This window comes from Equus caballus, chromosome 11 (genome assembly GCF_041296265.1).
Source record: "Equus caballus isolate H_3958 breed thoroughbred chromosome 11, TB-T2T, whole genome shotgun sequence".
In the NCBI taxonomy this organism is placed as follows: Eukaryota; Metazoa; Chordata; class Mammalia; order Perissodactyla; family Equidae; genus Equus; species Equus caballus.
The window spans coordinates 49,330,152-49,341,007 of record NC_091694.1 but is presented as its reverse complement, the minus strand read 5'-3'; the positions used below and the strand labels follow the sequence as shown (position 1 = coordinate 49,341,007).

Sequence of the window (10,856 nt, the reverse complement as noted above, 5' to 3'; positions counted from 1 at the left end):
AACTTTTCTCATACTGCTGCTGCAAGTGTCAGGCAGCCACTTAGGGACACAGTTTGGTGTGGTATTATTAGAAAGTAAAGAGTGGACATTACTACCAACTTTTCAGAAATAAAAAGAATTATCAGGAAATATTAAGAGATATGTACTCGATTCTGATGTGGGAGGGGTTCTACCCACACCACCAAGTAATTCTCGGACACTGACTGGGTATCCTACAATTCAACTCAATTCTGACACTACCTGGAGATAGCATCAGATTCCACAGATTAAGGGCTCAGTCCCACAAGACTGCCCTCCACTTCAGATGCCAGTCATGAGTCCAGGTGGTTACCTGTGCTGACTGACTGGCTATAAATCAGAGGGTCCCATGGCTCCTTGGGTTCATTTGATTCGCTAGAGCGGCTCAGAACTCAGGAAAATTTGTTTACTCACAAGATTTACTACAAAAATTATACAACTCAACAGCTAGATGAAGAGATACATAGGGTGAGGTTCTGGACAAAGGAGCTTTTGTCCCTGTGGTGTTTGGGCCTGGCATGGTAGCATGTGGAAGGGTTCTGGTTCCCCAACCTGGAAGCTTTCCAAACCCCCTCCTTTTGGCTTGTTATGGTGGCTTCATTACATAGGCATGGTTGATTAAATCATTGGCAGTTGGTGATTGAAGTTGGACTCCTACCTCACACCATATACAAAAATGAACTAAAAATGGGTCAAAGACCTAAATGTATGAGCTAACACTCTAAAACCCTTAGAAGAAAACATAGGCTTACATCTTGGTGATCTTGAATTAAGCAGTAGTTTCTTAGAGATGACAAGAAAAAACACAGGAACACCAAGCAACAAAGGAAACAGATAAACTGTAACAAGCAACAAAGAAAACAGATAAACTGTACGTCATCAAAATTAAAAACTTGTGCTTCAAAGACACTATCACAAAAGTGAAAAAACGAACCAAAGAATGGGAGGAATGGGCGTGTATTTAGAATAAAGAACTCAGAATTCAAGACAAATATCCCAATTTTAAAATGGGTAAAGGATCTGAATAGACATTTCTTCAAAGAAGATATACACTTGGCTAATAAGCACGTGAGAAGATACTCAACATCATTAGGCATCAGGGAAATGCAAATCAAAACCACAATGAGATACCACTTTATACTCACTAAGATAGCTATAACTTTTTTTTTTTTTTTTAAAGTTTTGGCAAGGAAGTGGAGAACTCTCATACAGTGCTAACAGGAGTGTAAAATGATGCAGCCACTTTGGGAAAAAGTCTGGCAGTTTCTCAAATGGCTAAACATAGAGTTACCATATGATCCAGCAATTTCACTCTAAGACAAATGAAAACGTATGTCCACACAAAAAATTGTACACAATCGTTCATAGTAGCGTTATTCATAGTAGCCAAAAAGTAGAAATAACCCAAGTGAACCCAACTAACGAGTGGACAAATAAACTGGTATATACATACAACAGAATATTATTTAGCAATAGAAATGAATACATGCTACAACATGGGTGAGCTTGAAAACATGCCAAGTGAAAGAAGCCGGTCACAAAGGACCGCGCATCGTATGATTCCTTTTATATGAAATGTGCATAATAGGCAAATCTATAGAGACAGGAAGTTGATTAGTGGTTGCTTAGGGATGGGGGGGTTGGAGGGAGATGGTTAAGGGGTATAGGGCTTCTTTTTGCAATAATGAAATATCCTGATATTGATTGTGGTGATGGCTGCACAACTCTGAATATACTAAAAGCCATTGAATTGTATAATGTAAATGAATGAGTTGTGTGGTATGTGAATTATATCTCAGTAAAGCTGATAAAAATAATACTAAGAGTATGTGCTCCAGAAACAATGCTTGAATTCCTCTAGCTCCATCACTAGTGCTGTGACCTTGGGCAGATCACTTCACCTGCGCCTGTTTCCTCATCTGCAAAATGGGGAGGATAAAAGAACTTACCTCATAAGGTTGTGAGACTTCAATGAATTCACACTATATAATACACTAAGCCAGACACACGGTAAGTTCCATTAGTCACAAAGTGAGCTCCATGCAGGCAAGGGTTGTATCTGTTTTGCTAATCACTATCTCCAGTGCTTGATACCTACTAAGCAATGAAACATTTAAAAATATTCTCCCAGGCTCAGGTTCTGCCGTCCAAAATAGCTGAATTCCAACTGTCTTCCTCAACTTAAAGTTCCTACTGTCCCATGATATTCAGAAACCACTATTTACTTCACTTCATATGTCTACCCACCCCTAACAACCCGATACCTAATACATAACCCAATACATAATAGGAAAATTGTCCAAAATAATCATCTCTTCCTTTATCATTTGTGATCTGCTAAAATTCAGTTTACTGGATGTCTGTTATTTTCGCCTACCCAGGATCCACGGTGTTGATAACTTCAGTTTTCCTTTGGGGAAACTGTCTCTTTCCTATTGCATGCTATTCTCACAGGACTGCCTATTAAGGTGTCTCTTATGACTTCTGGCAAGAGTGGGCATGTGACCCTAGCTAGGTCAGTAAGACTCTAGAATTAGATTCTTGAGCAACGTGGCAAAAGTACCAAAAAAGGGGCCCATTTGTTTTTATGGTTAAACCCTGAAAAGGGTGTCCGTTAGTACTTGAGTGGAGAGGCTTGATATTTTGGACAAAGGAACCTCTTATTGGAAGCCCAGAAATTAGGAGACAATTGACAGCGGTGGAGGAGATATGTGACCAAACATCCTGGGATACTTAAACTTTATAAAAGGAAAATTGGCCAGGTCAGACACATGAGGATGCTAAAGGGACACATGGTATGAGAGTATGGAAGTTTAAAATTGGTTAGAAAATATGGGCCAAGCATTGGAGCTCAACGGAATTAGGAATTTCAAGGAGGTATGGGGAATTTCAGGTATTTCAGAAATTTCAAGGTAAGGGGAAAAGTACGGGCTAATAGGGGAGAATATAGGGGTATGGGAGGAAAGAGGTTGGATTTCGGGGTTGGGGTGAGCTCAGTTTGAGGACAGCAGTGATGGGGTGAGTGTTGAGGAAGACTGGACCACAATATTGGGGAGACAGTAATAATCCAAGTATTTGGGGAACAACACAATGAGTTCTGAAATAAGGGGATCAAATGAACCTGGATATTTAGGAGAATATTGGAGCCAATGTTCAGGTTGTAGAGGCAAGAGGATCTAGTAATGGTATACTTATGGGAACCAGATACTTGAATTTGGGGTAGAAAATGGAGGCCAGGTTTGGTGGCAGAGAAAGTATCATGATATTTGTGGAACAATGTACCCAATGTTGAGGAACAGGGAACTTTGGTTTTGGGAATGGGGGGGGGGTGGTTCTATTGGGATTAGCTGAGGGAAGAAATTGGGGGATCATGTCCTGAGTAGTCACTGAAGGACTGTACAATGAAGGATAATGGGGGACATGTGAGTGGGAAACTATGGGATCAAATGTTTGGAGATCACTGGGCCATGTATTGGGATTCAGTGGTTAGTCACTATTCAAGGACAGCAGAAGATACAGTATCCAAGATTGAAAGCTGCAAAAACAGTGCGAGGTACATACTGTGGTACCTTGGAGACCTAATTTTGGAGCCTAGTGCCACTGATTATTGTGGGGAATTATTGTAGTCAACTGGCTGTAAAGCACAGGTTGACACTAGGGACCAGTGGATGTCACACTTGTGGCACTGAAAGTGTAGAGGGGCAAGATATTAAGGCATGTAGTGATATAGGATTAGGGGAAGCCAGCAGTGGGAAATGACAAGGCCCTGATATCAGAAAACATTGAGCTTATAAAGATACAAGCTGCATGAATCGGGACAAATTCTAGTTTAGTGGGGGGACTGTTCTGGGGCAGAAGTGTCTTGATAATGGAGGCTAGTGGGTAATGCCACAATGGGATAGTGACAGACCTGCTGTTAGGGTAAAGTAGAACTGGATGCTGGCACGTGGTCAGGACCTGGTATGGAGAAAGGTGCCATTGAGAGGCCTGTATAGCTATTTAGTGGAGGGAGACGCTGTCTTGGAATGCTGGATAATGGGATGAAGTCTGTTTGGGAGGGACAGTAGGGATGTTCTGAAGAAACTAGGAAGCAGACTAGGAAGTTTGGCGGGCCCACTGCATAACTGGAAATAAACAGAGAACTGAATATAGAGGACACTGAAAAAGAGGGATTTATTCCATCAGAGGTACCATAATTACAGACATTTCCAAGTAAAGTATATGCAGTATGAGAGCGCTACGTTTTGACATTAAACATTCAGGAGTAAACAGAGACGGCAGGTGGGTGAATAACCTGCCAAGGTGGGTTTTGGTAGTAGGCCTTTTGGGTCTGAGATGACAAACCCCTAGGGGTCAGGTAATTTTCCAGCATGAATTTTTGTCAATGACAGATTCCCCCACGCCCTTCGTCTTGGGTCCCTTAGCTCTGGGAAGGGCTCCGGTCCAGCAGGAAGCCGCCCTGCAGTCCCCAAAGACAGCCCTTCGGTAGACGCCAGCCAGGGCTCCAAAGTCTCATCACGCGCAGCGCGCGAGCTACGGGCATGCGTCTCAGGAGGCCCGCAGCCTCCAGTCCCGCGCCGTCCAGAAGATGACGGTAGCGTGGCTTCCCATCAGGACAGCTCCTCCGGCAACCGGGCTTGGCTCGGCTCCACAGCGGCAGCCAAGCCTAAGGCAGGAAAAAGGCACAGTCTACGTCAGCCTGAATCCCTGGGGCGCAACGCGCTACCCAGACAAACGCCACTTACCGCGTCTTGCGCTCCGGCGGCGTCCGTTGCGCACTCAGGTCGGCCAGCTCCCGCGCTCCGAGCTCTCTCTGCGCCAGCTCGGGGGCACAGCTGGCTCCTCCTGGGGCGATGCAGCATCACAGGGCTCCGGCCCAGCCCGGGCCTGGGCGCCGACCCTGCCCGCGGGGCCTTCTTTGGAAGGCTGCAGGCTCGGGTCTGGCTCATCCCTTAAAGGACAGAAAAGTTGGGCTCGCTGTGCGCGCCCCAAACACAAAACGATGGGACCCTACCATCACAAAGTGGTAGGGTCCAGGGACATTATCCTCATTATAAACGGGATTCAACCTCACGCCGAGATTCTAAACATTGGGGGCTGACTGTGCCCCTTCCCCTAATCTCCAGGCGCCAGCAGACCCTTTTTTCACTACCGGCAGCTGCTTTGGACGTCCCTATTCAATGGACAGTCAGACAAAGGTAGTGACAAGCAGAGAAGAAACGAGCATCAAAAGCTAGATGAAGGAGGTGCGGCGCGTCTCCAAACACAAAATACCAAGCCCTTCTTTTCCCTTCCCTCCCTCCTCGTCCCTGCGCCCACCCCGCCCCGCCGTAGCCCCTCAGGCAAGCTGTAAATGGATGTAAGTAAAGATGCAGGAGGTGATGGAGAAGGCGATGGCCGCGTAGATGAAGATGGAAAGGTGAGGAAAATGGTCGAGATAGCAGCCCTCGTCCATTAGAGGCGCCTCCTCCTTGGGCGGGGGGCGCGCAGCGGCCCTCGGGGGCTGCCCGGCGCGGCCCCCCTGCGCCCTCCCGCCGGCGCGCCGACCAGCCTTCTTGCCCGCGGCCGACGCCGACTTGGGTGCGCGGACAGCTGGGGGCTCTTCCGGCGGAGGCTTGTCAAACAGGCCTTCGGAGTCAGCGTCGGGGTCCCAGGGTTTGCGCTGAAAGAGTTCGTCAGCCATTGGCGAGGAGCGCGGCAAGGTAGGTCTGCCGGGTTTGGGCGGTCGCGTACCCGCCGGGTCGGAGCTCAGCGGGCGGCGGCCGGGGCCGTGGCTCTATTTCTACCACCCGGGAGGGGGGTGCGGGGGGCGGAGCCAGCGGGGCTGGGGGGCCTCTGCAGGGTCTGCCCGGCCTCTCAGCCGAGGCGCCGCTTCCCCTGGCTCCTCCTTCAGCCCCCAGCCTGTTGCAGAGGTTGGCTCTCCGGTTCCAGCTCCCCAGCCTGCGGCACGCAAGTCTCTGCGCAAACAGATTTGTTTCCATGGCAACCTTACGCGGGGGGTGGGGCTATGCGCAGGAGAGAGAAGGGGCGAGAAAAGGGGTCTTGGCTCGTAAAAGGCTGGAATGCAGCCAGCCGGGATCCCAGTTGTGCGCGGAGCTTCCCCGGGGCTTTGTTTCTCCGTGTAAAAGAACTATTCATTGTGGGGTCTTTTTTGAAATTTAAAATTTATTACATGGGAAACCTAATACATAATCTTTGTAGAAAACTTGAAAATTAGGAAGCACTATAAGCAAAAACACTAACAAACAAAGGCTCCTCCAATCCCAAGGCCCAGCGAGAGCACAGTTAACGTGTGGGTGCCTTTCTTCCTTTCCTTTCCCTCTCTCCCGACGTCTTCATCTCTATCTGCCTATCCTGGGTTTTCTCTTCGTGCTCCTCACCCACAAACGCAGGATCCCGGCCTTTTGGACATCTCACATATGATTAGGAACAAGTACTTTCCAAAGCCGGCCTGACCTGAGCCCGTTTCTCCCTCTCTCTCCCACCCCTTCAGGCCCTTCTTGGCATCCGCCTGGCCCTTCTCTGGCTTCCACTGCTACCACCCCAGACTGCTGGGCACCACCATCTCTTGGCATCTCTGTTGCCCTCGAGGTTCCAAGGCGGGTTGGTGTTCTCTTGTGGAATGTGGAGAGAACAGCCACCAGGACTTATTTGGATCTCAGTGAGTTGGAGGGGTACCTGGCAGGCCCTGCCAGTTGCAGCAGACCCGACTCAAACTGTCATCAGGGAACTCATGGTCTCCTGCAACTGAAAGGCCCAGGGGAACCAGGACCAGGGTGCTGAACAATGTGACCACGGTGCTGTCTCTTCACATCCTACAGTGTTGTCAGGGATTTCTTGCAGGGTCAGAGCCTACCACATAGTGGTGGGTAGTCAAATGATATTTGTTGAATAAATCATGCGACAAATGAATGGCTCTTGGTAGCAGCAGGCTCACATTCTCACAGCTTAGCAACTCCAGCTAAAAGAGCTTCTAGCTGGCTAGGGTGTGGAGATTATGGAACCCTCAAACACTGTTGCTGGGAATGTAAAATGGTGCAGTGACGTCGGACAACAGTTCGGCAGTTTCGTAACAAGTTAAACATACACTTACAATATGACCCAGGAATTCCACTCCCAGGTTTCTACCCAAGAGAAATGAAAATTTATCTTTTCATATGAAAACAGAGACTTGTACGTGAATGTTCATAGCAGCATTATTGGTAATAACTCAAAACAGGAAACAATGCAAATGTCCATCAAATGGTGAATGGATAAACAAAATGTGGCTTATTTGTGGAATTAAATTATAATATTCAGCAAAAAGAAGTGAACTGTTGATAAATGCTACCACATGGATGAACCTCAAAAACATTACAGTAAGTTGGGGCTGGCCCCGTGGCCGAGTGGTTAAGTTCGCGCGCTCCGCTGCAGGCGGCCCAGTGTTTCGTCGGTTCGAATCCTGGGCGCGGACATGGCACTGCTCGTCAGACCACGCTGAGGCAGCGTCCCACATGCCACAACTAGAGGAACCCACAATGAAGAATACACAACTATGTACCGGGGGGCTTTGGGGAGAAAAAGGAAAAAATAAAATCTTTAAAAAAAAAAAAAAAAAAACATTACAGTAAGCGAAAAAAGCCAGATGCCCAAGACCACAAATCGTGTGATTCCATTTACATGAAATGTCCAGAAAAGACAAATTTATTTATAGAGACAGAAAGCAGATAGGTGGCTGCCTGGGACTGGAGTGGGAGAAATGACTAGCTGCTAATAGGTTCAAGGTGAGTTTTCAGAGTGATAGAAATGTTCTAAACCTGGGTTGTGGTGATGGTTGCACAACTCTTTAAATTTTCTAAAATTCATTGATGTGTACACTTAAAGGGGGTGACTTTCATGGTATGTAAATTATCCTTCAATAAGACTATTGTTTAAAAAGACCTACACTCAGTGATCATTTCTCAAGTACCAGATGGACAAAACAAAACAAAACAAAAACCATATGATTTTTACTCACAGTTCTGTGGGGTTTTGGGAGGTTTTTCTGGTTTGAGTTGATTCAGCTGTCCTCTACTGGGTTTTGTCATCTCTCTGACAGGTCAGCTGGAGGTCGGATGATCTAGGATGACCTCACACCCACGTCTGGAGGGGGGCAAGTTGTCAGTCAGGTGAGTTCTCCACACGGCCTTTCACCCTTCAGCAGGCTAGCCTGGGCTTACTGACATGGTGGTCTCAGGGTTCCAGGCACAGAAGAGGGTAAGCTATAAAGCACAAGGGCTATTCAAGTCTCTGCTTGAATTGTATTTGCTGTCCCGTTGGCCAAAGCAAATCACACGGCAGGATCCAGATTCAAAGCCTGTGCAGTCATGTTGCAAAGTGATGGGCAGAATTAGTGGCCATTTTTTGCAATCTACCAAAGGGAAAAAGAGAGTTAAACAACTCCTCTATGGTTATATGGTTATATGTGTGGTTATACACATATGTAACCAGTAACTTGCAGAGCTGGGATTCTGGTGCTCACACTTTTACTCACCATGCCATATGCTGAGTGGTGTTTTCAAGGAGTGGTGTTTGAATGTAGTGTGTGGGATGGAGAGGGATTGGATACGCAGCCAACAAGGAATTCAGACTATTCTAAAGACACTAGAAATGCACAGGAAGATTTAAACTGATTGTCATTTTAGAAAGCTCACTCTGTCTGTAGTATGGAGGCTGGACAATAGGGGGAGGGGTTGATGGCAGAGTGACCAATGAGGACTTCATTGCATTAGATTTGGTTAGAGATGAAAGAAAGTTGAAGTGGCAGTGGGGATGAAGAGAAGAGGACAGAGTCAAAGGACATTTCAGAGCTAAAATGGGACTTTGCTGAGCACTGATGGGAAGGATGGGGAAGAGGTGGGGGTAACTGAAGTTTCCCCAGCGGGTCTAGAGGGAATATGATGAGTTACTGTGCGGCCATGTTGGCTCTGAGGTCCTTTATGGAACATAGGAAGGTAAATGTCCCTTTGCCAACAGCATCTTCAGGTGCAAGGTCTAAGCTAGCAATCCAGATTTGGGAATTATTGGCATGGAGGGTATGGTTGAAGCCACAGTCCTAGATACGATTGGTCATGAGGGTGGGAAGAGAGCAGGCTTCATAGAGCACCCTGAGGACCACAAGCCTTTAAGAGACGGGCCGAAGGAAAGAGTCAGATGAGAAGTCAGAGGAACTCAGTCTTGGGATAAAGAACTCCAGGGAGTGGTCAGCAAGGTCAAACTCAGCAGAAAGGTTAAAGAAGATCTGAACTGAAGAAAGGCTGTTTAGTTTAGCAATCCAGTGATCAGAGACATTTGCAGACCCTGCAGTGTGGGTGGCGATGGAGGATGGAGATGTAACATAGATGGCTGAGGTGTGAATGGGAGGCGATGAGATAGAATATTCTTTCAGGAAGTAAGAATGTGTTTCAGACTTGGAAACAGAAAGTATGCTCTCCAGTCCCGGTTCTGATACCATCTATAAAATATTTGGAAAATCATTTAATCTCATAGGTCTTGGTTTCTCCTCTGTAAAATGGGTTTAAAAATATACAGCTAACCGGATTGTAATAACAATAAAATTAAATAATTCAGTGTTTCTCTAATTGTCGCGCTGCACACCCCTGGGGATAAATGAGATGATTTTAGGCGGCACTTGAACAACATTTTTAAAAATGGCTCTGTATTTATTTTGCTCTATTTTAGAAAAAAATATAACCAGCATACCGACTTCAAGATTTTACAGATGTGACTGCTGAGGACAAGTCTAAAATTTTTTAAGTGAGTGAAAGTTAAAGAAAAAAACCTAAGTAATGAAACAGAACAGATGGCCCACAGATACGATAAAAATTAACAAGCCATATTAGGAATATCTGAAATTTGGGAAATGACCAGACAATGTATGCGAAAGTGCTCTTAAACCATACAGCTCTTTACAAACATGAGCAATTATTACTAAAAAATGTACTCTTTTCCCTGAAGATTGTGGTGAGTTCAAGGGCAGATGGAGCAGGAATCTTTAAGCCCCCCATTAACTCCATCAGTCCCCCATTCTTTGATGCGGGCAATGGATGTTTTCTCGGTTTTATTTAAAGTGTTATGTGATGCAAACAGTGTCAAGTCCCCCCTACCTCCTTCCAACCAGATTTACTGCCTTGAAGCCCCTTCGCTCTCAGAAACTCTGAAGCCACCTCTGTGTGTGAGTCAATATCTGGCGGTTTACTTTCTCCACCTGGCCTCAAGACCAAGGGTCAAGGGATTTTTCAAGTTGCAGACCGGAAGGAGAGTATGAGAGCGTGGATGTGTAGAGTGGCATGGAAGAGCTATGTGTGAGGCTGAGAAATCAAGAAAGCCACACCAACCTGCCCATGGGTTGGAGGCGGTGGAGTGGGCAGTAGGGGGAAGGCTTGGGAGCAGGAGGGAGTCTGGGGGCTGGGCCGCGTGAGGATGCAGTGGGAGGGGCTGGGGGCAAGTGAGGAGTGAATGTGTTAGAGGCGCTTCAGCTGTTGCAGGGGCCTGTTCATATTCGCACGGTGTGAGGCTAGACAACAAAGACACAGTGTCCCCAGGACATTTTGTTATTTTCGACCTGGTCCATCTGTACAGAAATGGATATAGTGCAGAATAACTCTGGTCCAAGCCTGGGGGATTCCTGGGGGCTCTATCTCTCAGGATTAGCCAGCTCGGCGGGCTCACCTTGGCAGACGCTCTGCCTGTGCCCAGCAATGAGAGAACTAAATCCGCCCCAGGCCAGCGAGCTTGGGACGCCCAGAGAGCTGTGGAAAGCAGACACCCAAAGGTCCAGAGCTGCCACCTCACTCTTTGCTTGGCACCAGAGTATTCCA

The 10,856-nt window shown here is 46.8% G+C and overlaps 1 protein-coding gene across 2 annotated transcripts; it reads right to left on the bottom strand.

Moving 5' to 3' along the window:
* Positions 1 to 4,167: 4,167 nt before the first annotated feature.
* LOC106781011 (uncharacterized) lies at positions 4,168 to 5,916 on the bottom strand. Of its 2 annotated transcripts, none has more exons than XR_011423449.1 (2): positions 4,764 to 5,848; positions 4,168 to 4,684 (listed from the first exon to the last, which is right to left on the bottom strand). XR_011423449.1 is itself a non-coding variant. In XM_014728182.3 (2 exons), exons 1-2 carry the CDS (start codon positions 4,965 to 4,967, stop codon positions 4,439 to 4,441), a joined length of 450 nt encoding a protein of 149 aa, XP_014583668.2. In that variant the 5' UTR covers positions 4,968 to 5,916; the 3' UTR covers positions 4,168 to 4,438. The 2 variants fall into 2 exon arrangements, 1 of the variants encoding a protein (XP_014583668.2); XM_014728182.3 differs by having other exon boundaries at positions 4,764 to 5,916.
* Between the last annotated feature and the right edge of the window lie 4,940 nt (positions 5,917 to 10,856).